At 47.3% G+C, this 25,785-nt stretch overlaps 1 protein-coding gene across 2 annotated transcripts in view; it reads left to right on the top strand.

The window, feature by feature from the left end:
* The window catches only part of LOC142573119 (glycerol kinase 5), a 227,708-nt gene that overhangs the window by 93,142 nt on the left and 108,781 nt on the right, over window positions 1-25,785 (top strand). For both annotated transcript variants that reach the window (XM_075682640.1, XM_075682641.1), the window contains exon 2: window positions 19,767-19,878. In XM_075682640.1, coding sequence (XP_075538755.1) covers window positions 19,767-19,878 — 112 coding nt within the window. The remainder of the gene's footprint in view (window positions 1-19,766; window positions 19,879-25,785) is intronic.

Raw genomic sequence — 25,785 nt, 5'->3', positions numbered from 1 at the left:
TGCAAATCTCGGACGCCGTGGCCGGTTTATGAATTGGGAGAAATGCTGGTATTTGTGGTGGAAACGTTTGTTTGAGTTTCCGCGTAACAGTATTATGATTTCTCGTAAACACAAATTACAATCCGACGCTATTATGTCAGTTGGTTGTAAGTCATAGTTTACGGGGTTTCTGACTTATTTTACTTTGAGAAATTCAATTAGTTCAGTAAATTCTTTGCGCTAGACGAAGGGTCCGTGTGGTTGGGTTTGCATGTAGAGCTGCTAACTGTTGGTTATTTCCCTAGATCTAGGAATTTAATGCCTTGTTTAGGGAAATAAAGAAATTACTTCAAATCGAGGGTAATTTCGCGCTGGGACATTGAAACAGCCAAATAGCTGACGTGACGGCGTGTTCTTGTTTCAGTCTCCTCAAACCACCTTAGCATCAGCACGTGAAGTACGGCTTGATCGTACAGTGGGCAGTGAGCACATCTCGCCGATCAAACGACAGAACATGGATGCCCTGGGTCCTTTGACGAAGTGCTGCTAGTACGATTTTGCCGCTCTTGCCTCTAGCAGTGCTGACGACTTCTATGCACTCTGAATTAAATATGTATCTGTAAACAGCAAAACAATTGTACTCGAGAGCATTAGGCAAAGCAGCACGAATATATCTAGGCATAACCAGATCCATATACTATAACACCTAGAACGACTATGTGGTCACAGCAATGAACAGCCGACTATGCGCGCGTACACTAAAATTTACCTGGCAACACCCATAGGAAGAGCAACTTCGGGCAGACAGTAACTTTTTGTTCTTAGGTTTGAACGAGCTTTGATTTGTAGCAAAGATAAAAATCAATTTCGTATTTTTGTGCTTCGCTGTGAAGACCAGCAAGTGCGTAAATGTGGTAGGGCTAGGTCGTACACAGCATGCGAAAAAAAAAGCATTCCTATCTTTTACATTGCAGTCGTGCAGTGGCCTAGTCTTTCGACACTGACATTCGTAAGAGAGGTCCAGCACCAATTTTACCATTCGAATAAGGTTCCGTGTAATCTTGGCAGAACGCTCTAAATGCAAACCAATTTTTGGCAGCAATGAAATATGCACAGAACTAAGGTTCACTTCTCTGCATATTTCTGGGTGTTCTGTGTTTAGAACCTCAGCTCTAAGTATGTACCAACTAGCCCTCATCAAGATCTTACTGAAATATGCACGTGCTGACGTCTTTTTTGTTAATATGGCTTCAGCTAAGAGGCCGTGTTGTTAGCACAACTCGCACAGCGACATAATTTCAGGTTGTGTCCAGTGCGTTCGTTATTTGAATCTTTTACAACGAGCATATAACTAAAATATAAAATTGGCATTCATTTGCATAATACAAATGAACATTTATCTTTACGCAAATCAAATTCACGAACTGGACAACCAGAATTCATACAAGTGTAGGGAAATTTAGGAAAGTGTTTCATCCGGGTTAGGGGAAAACTGACTTCGGAGGTTGGCAGCACTGTTTGCACGTTCCGGAATAAGTTTTGCGGAAGCGACGGCGGACGGTAGACGCCAACGCCGGATTTTCTGCGACACAGGGCCCTTAATGCTATCGCATTAATAAAGAGCATTGGTTGTGCCGCGTTCCTGTCTTCGTACATTTATTGGGACAGCAATTATACGGACGCTCGAGGCACATTCACGCTGTCGGTCTGTCGGTGCGTGTGCGGCTTGCGCGCGGGTCTTCGCAAACGCGGAGTGCGTGTTGATGCAAAAACGACAAAGCGGGTTGGTCGCACCGTTAACGTTGTATTGCTCAGTCGCTTCGGTGGCAGGGGGGGGGGGCGGTGAGGGGGAGGGGGAGGTGCAAAGTCGCCGTTCTTCTTTTCGCTGCTGGCGTGTGCGGTGTGCGCGGGTGCAATATAAGCACACCAGTGTTCCTGCTCAGCCGCTGTGCGTATTGTTGCGACTCGGGGTTCGAAGACGTGGGATCCTCTTTCCTAGTGGAGGGGTAAGTGAACATGGAGTCTGGGTCCGATATTCAGGACGTTGGACAAACACGTATATGTTTACATAAGTAATAGAAAATGCAAAGAAATACAGAAATGTTGATGATAAAGTGGTAGTCGCTTATCACTCCCGCCGTCCGTAGCTCCTTTTATGCCGTGTGTGATCTTTGTTTAGTCACTTCCCCCAATCCGGTGCCAGGGGGTCGATGACATCAGGTCCCACCAATCCTGTGTCAGGAGGCCGCTGACATCAGTTCCCACCAATCCGGAGGTAGGTCGCCCTTTTCGTCGACGCCGGTCGTACTCTGTAGGGTGGTGGCCGGGTCATACTGAGCGCATCTCTGGCTCGGATACGCCAGTTTGTGCTGCTGACAGGTGACAGCCGTATCATGGCTAATCGCTGAAACCTGTCATGAACGAGGTATTCCGGCGCTGGTCATAATTCATCGGTGTCGAGAACCATTTCGAGGAGGCTGTCGGCCCGTTCCCCTTAATCCTGCGAACCGTGACCGAAGGGTGTCGCGGGGTGAACGGCCGATCACAATAGTATGCACCTCACTGAGCAGAACGAGCATTGAATGTCAAGGTAACGATATACGCCACGTGGCGCTGACTGACGCCTCATCTGGTGCACCGTCGAGGTGCGATACCTGCAACTACACTAGGCGGCGCTCCTCGCGCCAGCGCTGTGAGACGCCTGGTGGCTGTCTGGGGCGCTGCTCCTTCTGCCCAGCAGGCGCTGCATCGCGACATGTCACAGCTTCGCGTAGTCACAACACCGTCCGAGAAGGTCCAAGCACAACGCTAAACCTTGCCATCGCTGTCAGTGCTTGGGCTTTCGGGCGAAACTGCCTTTTTTGTTCTTTTCATAACTAAACAACCCACGAAAAATTTGTGCGGTTTTCTGTGATGGCTGCGTTCGAAGCCGACGAGCTCCAGTATCTTGCAACACCAACCGGGTGATCGACAGACCCACCATCTTCTTCCTCACTGAGTGATCCTTCCACACATGCTTCCTTTCTGAGCTCCATCATCTGTTCAATACTTCATTACGCTGAAATGATTATAGTCGTTGCACACTGGGTGAAATTTGGTGAGGGTTTCAACATGCATGAATTATTGAGCGCATTTCAGTGAATGTTCACTGTTCGCTGCGCGTTCAGACTCACTTTCACGCACGCCACATCTTGCACACACGCCTTGCGTCGTTTATGTACGTTCACGGGAACTTCATCGCCCGTGCAGTATATGCAGCGCTGCTTGATATTGCGAGTAATTTCTCACCAACTGCATATGTGTACCTGTAGACTACTGCTTTGCTTGGTGCCAATGCTCACATGAATAAAAATAACTCCTTCTTAATACCACCCCGAAGCACTGAAAGCCATGGCGACATGCGGCAGTAAATTTTGTCATTATTCGCATCGCAAGAAAACTACGTGCACGGACGCCAGCAGTGTCCACGTTATTTTGATCATTGGAGCGAAGTAATTGGCGTGGCTTTGAATAATCTCTCTCCACGGCTACGGCGTGCACGTAGTCTCTCGAGGAGTTCGCGTTCCGCCTCGCTTATTACCTACAGGCTCTGTGCGTAACACAGCGGCCGATTTGCATGTTTACAGGAAAGCGCGTCTGGTCCGCACGTGTCGCATCTCTCCGCTTCTTTTTTTGTAGGCAATGAGCCGTGCGAAAGCGAAAATGGCATTGTGCGGGAATTTCCCATTCGCCTCGCCGAGGTTGCCTGCCAAAAGCGTGTTGGTCGTTCGCTTGCGTGGCCACGGCGCCTGCAACGCGATGTACCCGCACATCTGCTGTGAGATGTTTTTTGTGGCGATCGAGTGGATTTTCGGGACCCTTCACCTGCGCGACTTAACGCTTCGGATGGTTTTAATTAGATGGCCATTCCATTTGAATGGGGGGTTGGCTTTAGGCACGCAAGGGACAGTGCCCGCATTATCGCCGTAGGCGCGCCTCACGCGAGGAAGTGAGCGTATGTATGCGCTCGTTTCTTACGTTATAGGCGTGTTTCTAATTAAATGACGTTCGGCGCATTCAGTGCGATTTACTGCGCGTAGAGAAATGATGCTGATGTTAATTGGTAAATTATATTAGCGATTTTATTATTTTTACAGATCTCATTCGGTTTTGTATGGGCAGTAAGTAATTGGCGGATACCTCAGAGCTTTAGGTCGCGCCTTTTTTATTTAGGCGGGTGTGGAATGGAGAAGCACTTTCATTACAGACATTTGATTATGCTTTAGTCATCATCATCATCATCAGCCTAGTTACGCCCACTGCAGGGCAAAGGCCTCTCCCATACTTCTCCAACTACCCCGGTCATGGACTAATTGTGGCCATGTTGTCCCTGCAATCAAATAAAAATTTTGCTGTCTGTTATCAGCATATATTTAGTTTAGCTCCGCTGATGTTTCGGGAAAAGTCGGGAAATATATAAGAAAAAAGTAAAATGAAGTGAAACTTAGTACATTTCGGCGAAAAAAGAATTCTATTCTGGCGTTCTACGTGCCGAAACCGCGTTAAATTTTGAAGAAATAAAGAAAAATGAATGTAACGAAAAACGAGCTTGACTCTTGAATGTGGCCTACCACTAACTAACTATATATATATATATATATATATATATATATATATATAAAGTATACTTGAGCGCCTCAATGGAAAATGTGCACGCCCGACTCAATGTAATTGAGCTTTATAAATCTAACGAAGTAAATTGAAACGGGTACATCAGTTGCCTAATCAGAACATTTCTTGGCTTAACGTGTATTTCATATATTCTCGCGTGGGGAAAGCGCAAAGACGGGTAACAGCGAGAGTCACAAGTCAATTTGCTGTCTCGAATTCGTGTGCTGTTGACCCACACATACTTAGCAACATGTGCGTGTGGGTGCGTGTGCGTCATTGGCATCTCGATGTGCGTGTAGTTCTGTCTCACCGCTGCTGCTTATCAGCATTCAATCTCTGGCGTAAAGATTACGGTTGCATGGTTTTTCCGAACGCATCTGCTCACGCATGTGGTCGTGCAATGCCTGCGAAGTGGGTTTTCGTCTGTCGGCTGCAGGTGGTAATGGAGCAGACTCTCGCTAAGAAGAACCGGGTTAAGCCTTATTTTTGGATATTACTAACAATGTGCGAGTGTTTTGTTCGAGTGCCATACACCCAGTGCGAAAGCGAAAATGTTACAATGAACAGCCAGTTCACTTAAGCCGTATTTGCGGAGCCGCCCCTGCGCCTGAACTCGAATTATAGCGGCTATGCATGGTGACTGCTCGCTGCACGAGAAGAAGATAGTATTTCCGTGGACATAAAGGGGTACGGCAGCGTCGACGACGACGTGAAAAATGGGTGGGCTGAAACCACAGAGACAGTAAGTGATAATGTCTGTGAAGGGGGCCTCCTCAGGCTGGCAGATATGGTGAGGACACTGCGTAGGAGCCCCAAGAACGAGCGGTGCTAATATCTAGATAAGCGCCCAGAACACATAGGTGCAATTTTTGTCAACAACATAAAGGCTCTGTACATTTTTGGGGCGTGATGTAATGCCAGAATTTGTGACAGCACGCAGGTTTGAAGAGTGCCGGCAAGCAGCAAGCTACGACTGTGCATGAACGAATGCTTTGTATCATGCAAATCCCAATATTGTCTTGTTATATGGGTTGTCCCAGCCAACTAGCCAAGCTGCCCAACGAAAAAAAAAAGAAGATTTTACAAACACTATGCAAGGTGGGATCTTAGGAGCTGCGGTGTTTGGTCGTTCGAAGTATGATGACCGAACATCGTAAATCCTAAGATCTTATCTTGTACCATCTATCCTTAAATCTTTTTTCCTTGAACACTTTGGCTAATATATTAGCTGGGACACACGGTAAATGTATGTTTGGACTACTGTTTCATTTGTTGTTTTATGTCATTAATATTTCGGTGCACCAACAATAGTAGATGTTAGGTTTTGTGGACCATTCCCGTTAGGACAAACTTGTGATAAGACTATCAGATGCATTTTCACGGTCACTTCGAGTTGCGGCATTTTGTTGCTCAGTAACCGGTGCATTGACAGACTACACTGTTTGCCACCAGTGGCAAACTTAGGTTTGCTGCTCGCTGCATAGTTGGACATGTGTCAGGAGCAGCGGTGACGCAAGGGCGACCACGAGAGATGCGCCGCAGCGATGTCTCGTGTGATTTAACGCTGCCACATTTGTTTTTACGATGCCTTAAGAATGTGTGAGAGACAGTGAGAGCGGCACTGTGTGCCGACAGCATCGGCATTCGTTGCTCCAGTTGCCTGCGTAACCGGCTGGCAACGGTAGTCGAAAGGACTGCGCTTTCTGGGCAGACTTAGCTCGCCTCAATAGGGTCGACACTATCAGCGTGAGAATCTCGGTTTGATATTTTGCAGCTTTCGGTGGCTTCCAACGCGCATGAATGTTGCTGTTGGAATGCCATCATCACAACGCTATGTGTGCAGCAAGTCGGAAGCCACTGCCGGGCACCTGTTTAGTTTGAAATGTCACGTCCAGTGAAAAGTGCGGCCAGTTCCACGTGCAGGTGACCGTCTGTGCCACTCCTGCCCGCAGCTGCCTAAACACAGCTACCTCCGCACTGTAATTGTTTGTGCTCCTCGTGCTTTCCGGCAGCGTTTGCTGCAACAATGAACCAAACTAGCCCATAGCAATACGTTCTAACTCGTTTCAGGCTCTGTGTAAGGCCACGGGGAACGGAGCAGACGCGCCGCAGGGTAAGATGGCGTGTGCCGTGTTTGCGGGATCCGAAAGTGAATTCACACAGCGCCGCCGGAACTGTCAGCGTCACGCATTTCATGCGACACGTGCTCTTAGTGGCACGTGTACTTGCAAACTTCCGTGCAGTGGCTTTACTCGACAAAAGATAAAAAGCATAACATAGACGTTTCGCCACCTAAGAGGGTGGCACCGTCAGTAGACGAATGGCCTGAAAGAGCAAATGCATCCTACTTACCTACGAAGCAACCGTAAGCATCCGGCAAGGGGCCACGGTTAGAACGGCACCTTGACTGCACCTTGACCTTGACAGCGCGAATGCGACGACACGTAAAGTAGATGAGGCCGGACGAGTGGCGAACAGAATCGCAGCCACAGCCTCGATTATTGGGAAATATTCAAATGGACATTCCGTCACTGTAGCATAATACCGACACAACGTCTTTAAAAGGGCTTTTTGGTAGTTATCTTGTTAAAACAGCCCAGCTGTTTTTCCTTCTGAAGTGTTTTCCTTGACTACCCGACTATTCGGAATACAGATATTAATAGGATTTAGTACTAGCTGTATGAACACTGTATTGATGTAACGCACCCTATAAGTGATACTTCAAATTGACGGGGTAGTTAAAGTAACAAAATGAAATTAACTGGAGCATTGGCGCTGCAATTTTCCGTAAGCCCAACACAAGCAATAATGCAGTACAGTTAAGGTCTCACCAAAAAGGAAAAAAAGAATATTAAGCGCACAGTGGCACGGAAAAGCAGGAAGACAGGAGCTAGTTCCGGTAATATTTTGTTCAAGCTACACTAAAGAGAAACATACCAACTGCTACCAACATCAGCCCGTGAGTGCAGCACGATTTTCGCGAGTCAGTTTTTGTCGTTGTATTGCGTCTTATGGCTGATATTTTCTACGGATTTGTGCTGCTCATGGAGAAACATTTAGGTGCACTCTTACTGCCACTATAACTCATCTGCAATGCTAAACCAGTGTTTATTTATTCTACCTGCACATTTATTTGCACCCGCCGTGGTTGCTCAGTGGCTATGGTGTTGGGCTGCTGAGCACGAGGTCGCGGGATCGAATCCCGGCCATGTCGGCCGCATTTCGATGGAGGGGAAATGTGAAAAGGACCGTGCACTTAGATTTAGGTGCGCGTTAAGGAACCCCAGGTGGTCAAAATTTCCGGAGTCCTCCACTACGGCGTGCCTTATAATCAGAAAGTGCGTTTGGCACGTGTAACCTCATAATTTAATTACTTAAATTTTTTTTATTTGCGTTTTTGTCATGCAGTTTGCGATTGTCCGTTGTGTGGCATTTCGAAAGGTACAGTACAGATTTCAAATTGGACAATGTATTCGGGTTCCAATTTCATGTTTATTTTTCCTTAGGCCGCATATGCTGCAATCAATTGAAGCAGCTGCTACAAATCGCCATTTCTCCTGGTACAAAATTTGCTGCAAAACGCTCTTTGTCGTTTTCACCACTTCTGTATAGCTGCCTACACTCAGACAACCAGACTCCTTCGCAGATTCCTTAGCGGCTGTTCTAGAGATTGAAAACGTTCCCAATCAGCGCTTTAAAGCTGTCGCTTCTAGCCTACGCAATTCAGTCCTCGAATGGTTTACTAGAATATATTACCCCATAAAGGCAACATGCAATGAAGCCTGTTGGCTTCATGGATTATTGATCAGTCGGTACACACAATTTTCTAGAGTTGTTAAAGGGACACTAAAGAGAAAAAAGTTTTCTTCTGTATCAGTAAACTACCGTTCCAGATTACCAAAAGCACCACTCTCACATAGGATAAGACGCTTGGTAAGCCAGAAAGAGCGCAATAAGACGGGTGGCGACGCCTCCTTGAAGTTACCCCAACAAAGATTAAAGATAACATGTTTAGGGAACTCTTCTAGAGGTAACATAGCTCAAATACGAAAAAAAAAACTTTTGAATCCCTGACGTCACACTTGCGTACACGACGTCGCGCTCTCGGCGCGAAATTTAAAAATAAAAACATTGACGTTCTTTTTATCTTGTAGTAATCACCTTATTATTTCGAAATTAGCGACAGTAGAGCTTTAACAGAATGCTTTAACAGTCTCAACTGGTTCAATGTTTCTCTTTAGTGTAGCTTTAACAAAATATTACCGGAACTAGCTCCTGTCTTCCTGCTTTTCCGTGCCACTGTGCGCTTAATTTTTTTTCCTTTTTGGTCAGACCTTAACTGTACTGCATTATTGCTTGTGTTGCTGAATACTATTTTATTGCGATAACATTTATATGGACACTCCCGGCAGATTTCTGCTGTCTGCATTGCCGTGAGTTTCCGTATAAAGTCCAAAGGCGATAAAATCGTCGTCGCGCGCCGTATGCTGTATGTGCGATTGAAAGTATGCGAGGGTGAGTGGGCGATCGTGGTAGGAAAGCGCAGCGTCTTACGTCGCGCCCAAGGCTCCAGGGAGCGGGTAGGGATAGGGGCGTGTTCCACTCCGAGCGGCCCGGGCGGGTGCGCGCGGCCGTCTGGACTGCTGATCTTGAAGGCCATCTGCGATAGGTAATGAGTCCGCCGTGCGCTGTGTCTTCTCGGCTTAGTTCGTGTTCATACGAGAGGCAGCACGAAGGACGATTCGCTGGCTTATGCTGCCGCGTTTCCTCACTCCAGCGTTTTGACCGCGAGTCGCCGCGGTCATCGAGTGAGATGTGCACGCTGACGCGGTGTTTCTTAATTCAATTAGTAAGCGAATGTTCCCAAGTAAGAAAGCATCCCAATAAGAAAACATCGCAATCGATGCTTCGCCTTTCGGGCGAAACTGCGACTTTTCCCCCGTTTGTCCACTTGTGCACGCACAGCGCTAGTGTTCGCCCATTTAATTACTGCTTGACTGGTTGTGTACATTTATCATTGCGGTGAATTGACTGTACAATAACGTAATAATAACGTGCTTTCGACAACAACAAGTACGTTTGCAGCGCCGGATTACGGGGGGCGGGGCTAAGGGGGCTGCAGCTCAGGTCCTCACCTCGGACAGTAGGAGAAGGGGGCCCATTTATTCTAACCTGCTTAGTATATGGAACCATCGGCAACGGAACTTCGAGCGACATGTTTGAAGCGAGAAAACCAGAACGAGCAGACGGGGCCCCCCCGCTTAATGTAGCAGCATGCGTTTAGCCTGATTATTTGGGGAGAGCTTGTCCAGCTGTCGAGCTGCCTGTCGAGCTGTCGGGCAGGCCGCCATTGGAATTTGAACCTAGCAACGCTTAACACTAGAACGTTATCTGGTGAGGCGAGTCTAGCAGGGCTATTGGAGGAATTAGAGGGCAGTAAATGGGATATAATAGGGCTCAGTGAAGTTAGGAGGACAAATGAAGCATATACAGTGCTCAAAAGCCGGCACGTCCTGTGCTACCGTGGCTTAGCGGAGAGGCGAGAACTAGGAGTCGGATTCCTGATTAATAAGAATATAGCTGGTAACATACAGGAATTCTATAGCATTAACTAAAGGGTGGCAGGTCTTGTTGTGAAACTTAATAAGAGGTACAAAATGAAGGTTGTACAGGTCTGCGCCCCTACATCCAGTCTTGATGGCCAGGAAGTCGAAAGCTTCTATTAAGACGTGGAATCGGCGATGGGTAAAGTCAAAACAAAATACATTATACTGATGGGCGACTTCAATGCCAAGGTATAGGCAAGAAGCAGGCAGGATATAAGTCAGTGGGGGAATGTGGCATAGGCACTAAGAATAGCAGGGGAGAGTTCATAATAGACTTTGCAGAACAGAATAATATGCGGATAATGAATACCTTCTTCCGCAACCGGGATAGCCGAAAGTGGGCGTGGAGGAGCCCGAATGACGAGACTAGAAATGAAATAGACTTTATACTCTACGCGAACCCTCGCATCATACAAGATGTGGATGTGCTCGGCAAGGTGCGCTGCAGTGACCATAGGATGGTAAGAACTTGAATTAGCCTACACTTGAGGAGGGAACGGAAGAAACTGGTACATAAGAAGCCGATCAATGAGTTAGCGGTAAGAGGGAAAATAGAGGAATTCCGGATCAAGCTACAGACCAGGTATTCAGCTTTAACTCAGGAAGAGGACCGTAGTGTTGAAACAATGAGCGCCAATCTTACGGGCATCATTAAGGAGTGTGCAATAGAAGCCGTTAGACAGGATACGAGTAAGCTATCGGAGGAGACGAAAGATCTCATCAAGAAAAGCCAATGTATGAAAGCCTCTAACCCTACAGCTAGGACAGAACTGGCAGAACTTTCCAAGTTGATCAGCAAGCGTAAGACAGCTGACATAAAGGAGTATAATATGGATAGAATTGAACATGCTCTCAGGAACGGAGGAAGCCTAAAAGCAGTGTTGAAGAAACTAGGAATTGGCAAAAATCAGATGTATGCGTTAAGAGACAAATCCGGCAATATCATTACTAATATGGATGAGATAGTTCAAGTGGCAGAGGAGTTCTATATGGAGTTATACAGTACCAGTGGCACCCACGACGATAATGGAAGAGAGAATAGTCTAGACGAATTTAAAATTTCAGAAGTAACGCCTAAGAAGTAAAGAAAGCATTGGGAGCTATGCAAATGAGGAAGGCAGCTGGGCAGGATCAGGTAACAGCAGATTTGTTGAAGGATGGCGGGCAGATTGTTCTAGAAAAACTGGCCATCCTGTATACGCAATGCCTCATGACCTCGAGCGTACCGGAATCTCGGAAGAACGCTAACATAATCCTAATCCATAAGAAAGGGGACGCCAAAGACTTGAAAAATTATAGACCGATCAGCTTACTATCCATTGCCTACAAAGTATTTACTAAGGTAATGGCAAATAGAATCAGGAACACCTTAGACTTCAGTCAACCAAAGGACTAGGCATGATTCCGTAAAAGCTGCTCAACAATAGACCATATCCACACTATCAATCAGGTGATAGAGAAATGTGCGGAATCTAAGCAACCGTTATATATAGCTTTCATTGATTACGAGAAAGCATTTGATTCAATCGAAACCTCAGCAGTCATGGACGCATTACGCAATCAGGGTGTAGACGAGCCGTACGTAAAAATACTGAAAGATATTTATAGCGGCTCAACAGCCACCGTAGTCCTCCATAAAGAAAGCGACAAAATCCCGATAAAGAAAAGAGTCAGGCAGGGAGATACGATCTTTCCTATGCTATTCACAGCGTGTTTACAGGAGGTATTCAGAGACCTTGCTTGGGAAGAATTGGGGATAACAGTTAATGGAGAATACCTTAGTAACTTAGGATTCGCTGATGATATGGCCTTGCTTAGTATCTCAGGGGACCAATTGCAATGCATGCTCACTGATCTGGAAGAGCAAAGCGGAAGGGTAGGTCTAAAAATTGACCTGCAGAAAACTAAAGTAATGCTTAACAGTCTCGGAAGAGAACAGCAGTTTACGATAGGTAGCGAAGCACTAGAAGTGGTAAGGGAATACATCTGCTTAGGGCAGGTAGTGACCGCGGATCCGGATCACGAGACTGAAATAAACAGAAGAATAAGAATGGGCTGTGGTGCGATTGGCAGGCATTCTCAGATCATGAACAGCAGGTTGCCATTATCCCTCAAGAGAAAAGTTTATAACCAGCTGTGTCTTACCAATACTCACGTATGGGGCAGAAACCTGGAGGCTTACGAAAACGGTTCTACTTAAATTGAAGACGATGCAACGAGCTACGGAAAGAAGAATGATAGGTGTAACGTTAAGGGATAAGAAAAGAGCAGATTGGGTGAGGGAACGAACGCGAGTTAATTATATCTTAGTTGAAATCAAGAAAAAGAAATGGGGGGGGGGGAGCATGGGCAGGACACGTAACGAGGAGGGAAGATAACCGATGGTCATTAAGAGTCACGGAATGGATTCCAAGTGAAGGGAAGCGTAGCAGGGGGCGGCAGAATGTTAGGCGGGTGGATGAGATTAAGAAGTTTGCAGGAACAACATGGCCACAATTAGTACATGACCGGGGTACTTGGAGAAGTATGGGGGAGGCCTTTGCCCTGCAGTGGGAGTAACCAGGCTGATGGTGATGATGATGAACTTGGGGGGGGGAGGATGAGTTCCATAGCAGATGATGATGAGTCTGATAGCAGAGTCTAGGCAGGAAAGGAAAGAAGACGTCACACTTGCTTTTGTCCGCGCTCCTTGGGGCATGGAATGTTCACTGTTCGGGCTAGGGTTGTGGAAGAGTCAAGGGGAAAGTTGGAGAGCTGGATACAAAGTCCTGTCTCCAGGGTCCCTTCCTGCCTAGTGGCTGCGCACCCTCGCGCGCGCTTGGCGGAAAAAGTAGGTCAGACTGGCGGCCGAACTTTTCAGAAAGAAGTAGAAAAAGATGACTCAGAGGCGACGGAGTGCGCGTAACCTCGCCCGCGCTAGGAGTCGCCCTCTCCCCTTCGGTCTCGCACTCGGCGTCGACGGGGCAAAAGAAAAATCGAGACCCTTGTAGAACAGACGATTGCTCCTAGCCAATAGGAAGACGAAACCGGAACGGGAGAAGGAATGAGTTTACGGAGAAGGAGGGAATTTGTACAAGGAACTCTATGCGTATATGAACGCCTGCTTTGGCGCTAGTAACGGACAGACGCGGCGCGCGTCTATAAAAAAAAAGTCGATCGCGGGCGACGATCCAGCCCTGAGCCGCTGGTTAAGCTTGCAGAAGCCCGCCCGCGGAGCTCCCGGGGGACACACCACTCTAGGCCAGCCACGGACCATCCAGGCAGCGTGCGCCAGTCATCGGGACGACCACCGTTGGACACCTGCGGTCGCGTCGGACTGACGAAGTGCCCGGTGAACAATTAGCATTCATGTGAAAATGCTTGGTTGGAAGCATCAAAGCGGTGCGTCTAAACGAAAGGCGAAATTAGAAAGAGAAGAGCGTGAAAAGAAGCTACGAAAGATGACAAAGTACCTACTGAATGCAGCTTCCGCGGAGCCATATGATCGCTCTACCCAGAAGTAAAGTTTCGTTCGTTCTCTGTCCTCGCTTCACCGCTGGAACTTGAAGCTTCTAGGACGATGATCGGCAGTTGTTGATCAAACGCAGGCAGGAAGCGATGAGATCAGATGTACAAGAAATATTTATAGGCAAACTTTTCTATATACATGGCAGGTAAAACAAATACATTACAAACTTGGAACTATTGAGAAACAAAGTCTCACTCTTCGACTGTCTCAATGACTGTTAGAGCCCAGACTCGTCTTAACGTACATAGTACGGAGGCTCACTGATCTATCAGCAATCCTAATTTCAGCCAAGTCTGAGGGACAGCATGTCGTCCCGATTTTTATAGCCCAATTACACAAAGAAAAAAAGGCGGTAGGGCCGTTGGCCCGTCCCACAGGTTCAGTTGCCAATCAGAGTCAACCATTTGTTAAGCCTCAACCAACAGGGATGGGCTTACTCTTCAAAATAAACATATTGGAAAACAAAGCTCTTTTCCTTCTTCCCTAAAACTCCGATGCCCTCTCATTTCTTCGTAGTTAGTGACGGGCTCAGCAAAACACGCCAGGCCCGAACAAGTTATCGCTAGACCGCCTCAAATCCCAAGGGCGTCTCTGGGCCGCAACTGTCTCGGAAGCAGGGGCATCGATACCACGTAGTGCGGCCGTACTCAAAGTTTGTCCGCGTGGGAGACTGATGGCCCTCCTTGTCCTTGAAACTTATTGTCTACAAGACAAAGTTCTCCGAGTGCGTGTTTCCAAGACGGCGTCGTCCGAATGCACTCTTTACGTGTGCACCGCATTCCTACAGCGTGCACTGTAAGCTGGCCTTCGACACCACACAGGCAGTCGCACCCAACAACAAGGCTGGCGATTGCGTTCCGGACGAGTAGAAGATTAGGTCCATGCTCACTGCATGCGGAACGGGGTCAGAGTTGCTAAGCCCTTCTTAACCTCGGCGGCGCCTCCAATTAGTCAGGCACTCGGGAGCCACACCCACAATACCTTGTACAGCGGTCCCTTTCAAGGCTGGTCTGTGTGGACTCGTGTGACCGTCGGCGGACTGCCAACACCGTGCGCACAATGCCGACTTCCCGGAATCGGCACTCGCCCTCCTGGCACCTGCCGCGACGCGTCACCCAACACCGCGCGGTGCCTGTGACCCCACATAACACAGCAACTGTCGCCCGGCTGACATGGGGGGAAGTGAACCCCCTCTCTATACACAAAGCACGTGGCCGATTCGTGACACTTAAGAACACGAACAATCAGAGCGACCTTACACTAGAGTCAGTGTCAAACTCCCGATAGTACCGACTGTGCTTCTGTGGAGGACCTGCCAACTCCATCACCACGGTTTCCTGCCAAGAAGCGAGGTTTGACTCATCTTTCTGCATCCTGCGAAAACGGTGCCAACCTCGGTCGTCCATATTTCTGAGCAACCGACGCTTACCGAGCCCTGTCCTGTTCCTGAGTCAGCAATGTCTATGCTACTCGGCCAGGTACCTGCCACAGTGCTCCGGGTGTCCGGTCGGCCACGCCCGATTTCTACTACCGCTGATCAACAAGTGCCAAACCTCCCCGATGAGTTTCCTTCTACTGGCGAGCGCCAGGAAACAACACTCCAAGAACCGACTCACTTGTTTCTTCTTAGTTAGGCTTCAAATAATTATGTTCCCACCCACAAAGTATGCCTGGAGAGGATGAACGAGACGGCTTCTCGTTGCGGCAACAGAGAAGTACAGACACCCCCAAACCAAGAGGTACGTTACGAGGTTCTCCGAAGTGACCCTGCTAAATTGCCGGACGGTATTACTGACAGCTTTCAGAGTGTATGCCTTGGGAAAGGGACATTGTATTTTTAAAATCGGGCACAAAATTTTCCGTCTTCCGAAAGGCAATACAAAACTCAGAATCGCTATATGTCACCTCATCTTTTCGTGCGAAAGGCTGTAAATGGGGATACGTACGAGCGACACTGGTTAATGTACTCAGAGTCCAAAGGTTCCGTTTACTGTATCATGTGCAAACTATTTTCGATTTCAAGTAACCCCCAGTGCTTTCACCACGCACGGCTTTTCTGATTGGAAAAGACCAGAAGAAAAGGTTTGCGCACATGAAAATAGCGTCGAGCACCGGAACTACGTGGCAGTATGGCTCGCCCGCTCTAGCTCGAGCAAAGCAATTGACAAGAAGCTGATTAAGCATCCTGTCATTGAGCCCGCTTACTGGGCAGAGGTGTTGAAGCGTGGAGTCGTTGTAGTTGAGCTTCCAGCTGAGCGCAACCTAGCTTTCAGGAGCAGTGAGATTTTTGGTTCACTGAGAAATGGCAATTATATGGGAGTGCTTGAGGCCAAGTTTGATCCCTTTCTAGAGGAGGACATCAAACGCTACGTGAACAAAGCTAAATGTCACCCATCTTATGTGTCAAAAGCAATTTGTGATGAATTTATCGAGCATATGGCAAAAGGCTGTCAAGGAACGTCTCGTTGACGAAGTGAAACGAGCAAAATACTTCTTTTCAATTGTTGATTGGACTCCAGACCTTACTCACGTTGATCAGCTGTCAGTTGTTTTACGATACTATTTAAATAGGAATGTGAACGAACGCTTTCTTGGATTTGTTCCAATTGAATTCCGTACCGGCTTGTATCTTTTCGATACCGTGATGTCCCTCTTTACGACCAATGGCATCTCAATTGATGTTTCTAGGGGCCAAGCTTATGATAATGCGAGTAATATGTCCGGAAAATACCGAGGACTGCAAGCTCAAATCAAACACCTGAACGAATTGGCAGTCACGTCCAGTGTGCTGGTCATTCACCGAACTTGGCGCGTGTAGCTTTGACAGTTGCTTGAGGCAGTCAAATTTTTCGCTCCAATTCAGGGACTGTATGTGTTCTTTGCTGTCTCACCTAAGTGACGGAGGTATCTTTTGGACAGCATGGGCGGAACTGGCCAGCAGCTTGTTTTGAAAATCTCTCTGAGACCAGGTGGCCAAGACACGCTGAATCACGTAAGGCCATTCTGAAAATGTTCACTGCAGTCTTGTGTTGCCTTGAATCTATATCAAAGAATGAGGAAGAAAACGGTGACACTAGGAACGAAGCGCACTCTGTCTTCAAGAAAATGACAAAACTAGAGACTGCATTCATGGCGATTTTCTAGAGTGAAATATTGGAGCGCTTTGACAAAACGAGCGTACGTAGCACTTCACCGGGCCTAGACATTTCAACTGCTGTAGACCTGGTGAGCTCTCTAGAAGGCTTTGTTAATTCTTTGCGACCTCTCTTTGATACCTTCGAAGAGAGAGAACGCACGCTAAGTACCAATCAATGTTGTCAGGATGAGGGCAAACGCATCGTTTTGAGTAAGCACCCGGAAGGAAAAAGCGATAGTGCGCTACAAGGTAGAAAAACGTTTATTGTAGAGACCTACAATGTTGTACTTGACAGTCTAGGCTCTGCTTTGCGATTGGGAAAGGCTGCCCACACTGAACTCTGCGAAAGGTTCGGATTCTTAATATTGCTGACAGAAGTTGGGAGCGAAGCCTCTCTGGCACAGCAGGTTGAGAAGTTGGTGAAAACCTGCAAAAATGACTTGGAGCCAGCATTTTCCGCAGAAATCGTTCAGTTTGCGAGCTTTCTGCACAACTCTGTGTGCCAGGACACGAGTCCCCTGGGAATAATGAAGTTGCTGCACGAAAGAAAGCTTATTGATGTGTTTCAGAACCTTTCTATTGCTTCGCGAATGTACTTAAGCATACCCGTGGCAAAGTGTGAGACGGAACGATCGTTTTCCAAGTTGTCGCTGATAAAAAAAAAAGAATTACCGACGATTACGTTACTTCCTAATGCGAAATTTGAGCGCAGCAAATAAGCTGTTTCACCTTTTCGATAGATTGAGGCAAAGAAATCGAGCAACACATGTATGCGCTATCACAGAATTTTTTTTTTATTTTTCACACGTATTCCTTTAACAAAGACTCCACTAGGTAAGCTTCTGCTTCGGCGGCACGCACCTCTGGATTCTGACGGCGACGGCGCTGGGCCTCTGCTCTGGCAGCTCGTTTAGCAGCAGCAGCAGCAGCAGACGGAGGACTTCCATCGGTCGTCTCGCTCATGGCTCAGAAAGAACTGGCAGATAATTTCGCAGTGGCGAACGGCAGCGGCAATTTCGGCTCGGGCGGTGCACATATACAGATCCGCCGCCACCGATCTGGCTCTCTGATTTCCACCGCACAGGGCGAACGGCAGCGGCAATTTCGGCTCGGGCGGTGCACATATACAGATCCGTCGCCACCGATCTGGCTCTCTGATTGCCACCGCAAAGGGGTTGCATTGGAGGAGGAGCGAAGAAAGGAATTAAGTTCGAGCCGGCGCTTTGACAACCGGAGACTCGCAGGAAGAGGGGGGAGGGGGCGGCGTGTACACCCAGCGGCAAACGATGGGGGCAGAAGCGCGCGCAGCAAGCGGACAACACGATAAAGGGAGGAGGGAAGAGATAGCAGCGACTGACTGATGCCGCTGACGCCGATAGTGAGTCAACCCCAGCTGCGGAGTTGGTTTCAGGGACAACGCCGCCGATGCCGACACAAACAATATGATACCCTCGCTTCCGCAGCGCTAAGAACCAGGTCTAGCCGTGGGAAGGTGGTCACGTATTCGTCGACGTGCCGGGGCCTACGTGAAATAACCGGCGCGTCGGCAACTGAAGAGCACCCTATCCGCCACACAAGAACAGGGGGGGGGACCCTTTCCTCCTCTTTCTGCATGGCGGCGACGGTGTTCTATGCAGTCACGTTATCTTGACTCTCTAGCGGCGTCAGCGGCATCCATCGGTATCAGTCGGTCGCTGCTAGCGCTGGGGGGATGAAAGGGGGGCGGAGCTGGTTACGAGGCCGACGACAACGCCGACGACGACGCGAAACCCAGGAACGGACGCCAAAGAGCTGCGCTCTAAAAAAAAATCGTCTTCGTTCGAGCCCCCTTGGCGACAAGGTGAAGTCGCTTGCTATCGTCTCCATTGAAAGTGACCTCCTCCGCGATCTATCCGTCGAACAGACTATATCGGATTTCGCCAAAGCGAAGGCGCGAAATATGCCATCTTAAAAGAGCACTGCATGCGCTATACATGAATAGTTCCAATAAGTTCGTTGTGTCGCCTCGCAGCCTCCACGTTGCCAATGAAACGCTGAGAAGTGTAATTCAAGATATGCAAATCTTCGTTGTTCGTCTCTTGTTTGTTCTTCTTATGATATTTAGCGTGCTTATATAGAACTGTATTTTTGTTGTTTTTGATAGTGCCACGTTTAGTAGGTATCGTCCTTGCTTGTCTTACCTTTAACAAAAATATTTTCAAATAATGTTTTTTAATTGCAGTTGGTAATTTTCATCTGGATTCTAGTGCTTTTTTTATGGTGTTCTATTGCGTTAAGTATTGTATATATCTATTGCATATTTATAGAGCAACGTGTGTTACGATTAGTGCAGTCTGATGCGTGATTTTAATAAAGAATGATTTAGATACAAACATGCGTCTCCTCACGGGATTGAACTTAGTGATGCAAACGAAGCCTAACTTCAGAAGGATCGACATCCGAGCTGTGTTGTCTTTTCTACATTTTTGTTCGTCTTGAGTGCACTAAACTTTTCCTTGAAGCCTAGCTTTTGCTGAAAACAGAACGCAGATTAATCACAAAGTGAACATATGTATTGGCGTTTACAACTGCACGCGTTTCAAGCAAGTTTTGCTGTTTTCCTTATAATAATAATAATAATAATAATAATAATAATAATAATAATAATAATAATAATAATAATAATAATAATAATAATAATCCCGTTCATCGCACTTAGTTTTTTTTAATTTGGTGGAATTAAAATGAAACATGGCATACTTCCAGTAGCCTAGCAGGCGACGGGGCTGCGGTCAGTATAGGGAAAGGGGGCCTGCATGCGCATTAGCCCAGGGCCACCATTCTTCTTAATCCGGCCCTGTACTCCTGAATGGTGATGCTCACCGTGTTTGCATGTATTGTTTCGCAGGCCCGGTGATGGCCACACCTCGTACGTGGCGTCGCTGGACGTGGGCTCGTCGGGGGTCCGCTGCCACCTGTACGACCGGCAAGGCCGAGTTTGTGGAACAGCCTTCGAAAGGGTCAGTGGCCTCTGACGAACGTTCTGTCGCTGCGCTGCTTGTATAAATGCGCGCCAGAGAAGAGCGGGCTTACCCGCCTCTTCCCTCGTGCGTGTGTACCCTCGCAGCCCACTCATTATCTCTTATACGGCCTGCGCTTTCCGTCGTGACGCCATGGTACCGTCGCCGTTGATATGGAGATAATTGCGTGCTTCCTCAGCTAAAGCCTAAAGCGTTTTGGAAATTACGTATTTCCAAATGAGATCAAGAAGGTGAACGTTCTCCTCGAACTGCTGAATAGGATGCAACACATTGAGAGCGCGGAGTGTCCGCTCTGATGGAATTCTATGTATTGTTTGTGCCCTTCTGCAAAAAAAATAGAGGAACACATTACAGACAGCGAAAAATATATGTTTGCATTTTTCAGAGAATAGGTTACACTGCTTGTAAAGGAACACGTGTAGTATTCATCAAAGGTTATGGCACTCGCTTGCATGTTGCACACCATATGATTGTCAACAATTATTGCAAGAAGAGAAATGACACTGCTGCTGCAAAAGCTGATGCAAACGTGCGTAAATTAAGGGCGGTTGCGAAGAAGTGAAAATGATTAACGGTTATTCTTGGCTGTTCTTTCTTGTGCTTTGATCATTAGTGCAGAAAATAAAATTTTGTCCCTGTTTGTGAATGTTGTCTACATTTTGCATTTGTACACGTTAGCTCCTCTGTGTACGTGGAGCGAACCCCACGAGACGGCATTTTTCAAGCGTTCTCGTCCATTTCGCTTCACAATTTTGTCTTTTTCCACACCTCAACGATAATCCATCATTTTTTCACTACACTTCTTGACCACACTAAAAAAAAAAAAAAAGAGACGTGTAGCTTCGTGCAAGCGCTGAGCGCGCCTACGTAGCGAGCGCTGGGCAGCGAACTGGGGAGATTCGGGAGAGGCGCGTCGCCTCCGTAAGCCAACTTCACTCGTCTTGACACACAGCACAAAAACACAGACAATATGAACGCACTAATATAACACTGGAACGTGGGAGGTCTTATGCACAACCTCGATGACAATAAAGAACTATTGCACAAATACGATCCCAAGGTGATATGTGTTCAGGAGACACATCTTAAGTATACATAAAAACTTTCTCTGGCAATACGCTATTTTCCGGAAAGAAATAGATGACGCTGTTGCATCGGCCGGCGGTGTAGCTATAATAGTAAAATGAGGCGTTGCCTGTCGGCAACTGCAACTCCGAGACCCTCTTTGCTATCGAAGCGGTGCTATCAATAAACTACTCGCCATCACATCTGTATACAGCTCCTGTGTTATCAGCATTCTAGAAGAACATTTCAGATATTTGTTGATGAGTTCCATCATCCTTACATTGTGTCGGTAATTTAAACGCGCATAGTACACCGTGGGGTGACTTTCGCTGTGATGCGAGATGACGAATAATAGAAAACTTCGTATACTCAGCAAGTGCCTGCTTGCTTAACAAGAAAGAACCAACATTCTACAGCGCTACGCACAAGACATTTTCTTCCATAGACCTGAGCATAGCGTTCAGCGCACTTGTGCCATATCCGGAGCGGGATGTGATTAAGAACCCTTATGAAAGTGATCACTTATTATAAACCTTACAAAACAAGATGAACGTTCTGCACAGGTTCCTCGATGGAAAGTCGATTCAGCCGACTGGACGACATTTTGCGAGCTAACACACCTGCCCTGGAATGATATCCATGTACTTACAGTGTAGACGATGCAGTAGCCTATATAACAGCATTTATTATTGATGCTGCAAGAATATGTATACCCCAAACGAATGCGTCGCCTTCGAAACGACGTATTCCATGGCTGAACGAGGAGTGTATAGGGAAGCCCGGAAAATCAAAATAAGGCTTCGCACCTCCTTTGTATCTCCCCAAACACAGACAACCTAATTAACTTCAAGGCGATTAGGTCACAAAGTAGTAGAAAATGCCGCCGCGCTAAACGGGAAAGTTAGGAAAAATACATCAGTGGCATCAATTCATATACAGACAACCGAGAAGCCTGGAACAGGGTGAACAAAATAAAAGGCCGCGAAACTCATCCTCTACCTTTAATAAATGCACAAGCAGACACTCTTGTGGAGCAGACAGATTGCCTAGGAGCACATTTCCAGTACATCCCATTACACAGTTACATTTCTAAAATATTAGCGACAAGCAGACCAACTGCCTCAGGGTCGGAGAGGCACATCTAGTAAAGTTTGCAATCGTCCATTTAGAATGTTGGAGTCTCAGGCCTCACTGAATTGTTGCAACTAGCGCACTCCAAGAAGTGACAGACCAGACCAAATGTATGAAATAATGAAATACACCCTGAAACCCACAGAACACTACTGTCACAGTTTAATTCCATGCTCTCTAATAATTTTTTTGTGTTATTTATGCATGATTAGACATCATTTTTCACGCCGCCTGAAGTCCTCGCTGAAAGTACGCTTTAAATGCACTGCACGCCTTAAATTGACACCCATCGGTAACGTGTTTGAGCGGTTATTTATAGCCCACATTTTGCGGACTACGATTTTAACCTCATGCGCACTAGCGCCTCTTTGTTCTGTTGCACTCGCGATATCAATGTTTTTAGATCCAGAAGGCTGCTTCCGCATGAAAAAAGAGACTCGCCGTGTTAGATTGTACACATGGAGAGCGAACGCTGTGGCACGCTCTTTAAATTTGCCGACTGTTGCAAGTACTGGCATCACTGCCATCGCCGAAGTGTATATACAGGCACACTATAATAGAGACATACGTATTTACAGTGCCAAATTAACAATTTGGTGTTTCGTCCCTTGGTGCTCTCCTACTCGGCCTGACAGGCAGGCGTCACGCAGTGCTTTGCACTGAAAGCGCATGAGCATACAGCGAAATCTACGCGAACGTTTTTATAGACAAATGCTCGAAGACTTCTATCACCAGCTGCCACTTGAAAGTGCGTTTAGCTAGCAAGCCAGCACTAGTGTCTGCGCTTTCAAGCATACACTTGATAATGCGAAGATAATGAGACAAAGTGTACACATATGAATGACAGATTCAATATTTCTTGACACTCGTAAATCCTCAAACCTGCCAGTTCTTGGTTAGTGCGTGAAAAAGTGGAATTTTGTGTTGTTTGAAAGCAGACATTGGTTCATCCAAACGTAGCTTTGCGTAGGCCGTCGCATTCTATGAATGAATTATCAAATGCATGGGCATTGGAGCAATGAGGCGATGTAGCTGAAAAATGCACCTTTGTTCTCTTTTCACTTTGCCTCATGCTATTCTGTCTCAAGTTTAGCCATTGTCAAAGCAGCAATTTAGACTGGCACAGCAACGCTCATCTGAATGGCATCTGTCAATGTCGAAAGTTGTCATTGCTCCTTTCAGCACATATGTTACATGGTCTTTGACATCTTCATCATCATCATCAGCCTGGTTACGTCCACTGCAGGGCAAAGGCCTCTCCCATACTTCTCCAACTACCCCGGTCACGTACTAATTGTGGTCATGTTGTCCCTGCAAACGTCTTAATGTCATCCGCCCACCTAACTTTCTGCCGCCCCCTGCTATGCTTCCCTTCCCTTGGAATCCAGTCCATAACCCTTAATGACCATCGGTTATCGTCCCTCCTCATTACATGTCCGGCTGTTACGTTTCGCCTACGACGCGCGGTTTAGTCGGCGCGACTGCAACAAAGCGGCAGACATTTTGGCCCGTTCGGCGTCGCCGCTACGCCTCCCCGCCAAGCGCGTCCAGGCATGTTCCGATGCCACGTGTCTTCATGTGCGTGTGTGAGTGTATGTGCATATTGTGCCCGACCGGCGGCGACACGACAGTGTGAGCCACCTTCTCCTCCCCATTGTGCCCGACCGGCGGCGACACGACAGTAGGAGTCACCTTCTCCTCCCCATTGTGCCCGACCGGCGGCGACACGACAGTAGGAGTCACCTTCTCCTCCCCATTGTGCCCGACCGGCGGCGACACGACAGTGTGAGCCACCTTCTCCTCCCCATTGTGCCCGACCGGCGGCGACACGACAGTATGCGTCACCTTATCCCATTGTACAGTCACGTGCTCGTCTATGGAGGGGTTCCTTCTTGCCCTCAACTGCGAGAGTATAAAAGCAGCTGCCCCCGGACGCCAAGAAGAGGGCTCCGATTTCTTCTGTTGAGTAACGTGCACTCCCGTCTCTCTACTTCGGTCAACCTGACCGCCAACTCTTTGCGATGTTAGAATAAACAAGTTGTTTTGTTGTTACCAGTCGACTCATGCTTTGCCGGGACCTTCGGATGCTTCCAGTTGTACCCCAGGCCGCCAGGCCAACGCTACCCTTGGGGCTTGCGACCCAGGTGCAACCACGGGCGTCAGCGCCGAGTTCCCAACAACTCGCGCCAGCAGTCCGACTACAACACGGCCCATGCCCCATTTCTTTTTCTTGATTTCAACTAAGATGTCATTTACCCGCGTTTGTTCCCTCACCCAATCTGCTCTTTTCTTATCCCTTAACGTTACACCCATCATTCTTCTTTCCATAGCTCGTTGCGTCGTCCTCAATTTCAGCAGAACCCTTTTCGTAAGGCTCCAGGTTTCTGCCCCATACGTGAGTACTGGTAGGACACAGCTGTTACACACTTTTCTCTTGAGGAATAGTGACAACCTGCCGTTAATAATTTGAGAATGCCTGCCAAACGCACCCCAGCCCATTCTGATTCTTCTGGTTATTTTACTCTCATGATCGGGATCCGTGGTCACTACCTGCCATAAGTAGAGGTATTCCCTTACCAGTTCCAGTGCCTCGCTACCTATCGTAAACTGCTGTTCTCTTCCGAGACTGTTAAACATTACTTTAGTTTTCTGCGGATTAATTTTCAGACCCACCCTTCTGCTTTGCCTCTCCAGGTCAGTGAGCATGCATTGCAATTGGTCTCCTGAGTTACTAAGCAAGACAATATCATCAGCGAATCGCAAGTTGCTAAGGTATTCTCCATCAACTTTTATCCCCAATTCTTCCCAGTGCAGGTCTCTGAATACCTCCTGTAAACATGCTGTGAATAGCATTGGAGAGATCGTATCTCTCTGTCTGACTCCTTTCTTTATAGGGATTTTGTTGCTTTCTTTATGGAGTTCTGCCTTTGGTTAACAGAAGTCTAAGGTGTTCCTGATTCTATTTACGATTACCTTAGTAAATACTTTGTAGGCAACGGACAGTAAGCTGATCGGTCTATAATTTTTCAAGTCTTTGGCGTCCCCTTTCTTATGGACTAGGATTATGTTAGCGTTCTTCCAAGATTCCGGTACGTTCGAGGTCATGAGGCATTGTGTACATTGGGCGGCCAGTCTTTCTAGGACAATGTTCCCACCATCCTTCAACAAATCTGCTGTTGCCTGATCCTCCCCGGCTGTCTTCCCCCTTTGCATAGCTCCCAAGGCGTTCTTTACTTCTTACGGCGTTACTTGTGGGATTTCAAGTTCCTCTCGACTATTCTCTCTCACATTATCGTCGTGGGTGTTACTGGTACTGTATAAATCCCTATGGAACTCCTCAGCCACTTGAACTATCCCATCCATATTAGTAGCGATATTGCCGGCTTTGTCTCTGAACGCATACATCTGATTCTTGCCTATTCCTAGTTTCTTCCTCACTGCTTTTAGGCTTCCTCCGTTCCTGAGAGCATGTTCAATTCTATCCATATTATAGTTCCTTATGTCAGTTGTCTTACGCGTGTTGATTAACTTGGAAAGTTCTGCCAGTTCTATTCTAGCTGTAGGGTTGGAGGCTTTCATACATTGGCGTTTCTTGATCAGATCTTTCGGCTCCTGCGATAGCTTACTGGTCTCCTGTCTAACGGAGTTACCACCGACTTCTATTGCGCACTTCTTAATGATGCCCATAAG

The sequence above is a fragment of the Dermacentor variabilis genome, chromosome 2 (assembly GCF_050947875.1).
Source record: "Dermacentor variabilis isolate Ectoservices chromosome 2, ASM5094787v1, whole genome shotgun sequence".
NCBI classification, from domain to species: Eukaryota; Metazoa; Arthropoda; class Arachnida; order Ixodida; family Ixodidae; genus Dermacentor; species Dermacentor variabilis.
This window is presented reverse-complemented; position numbering and strand designations above follow the sequence as displayed.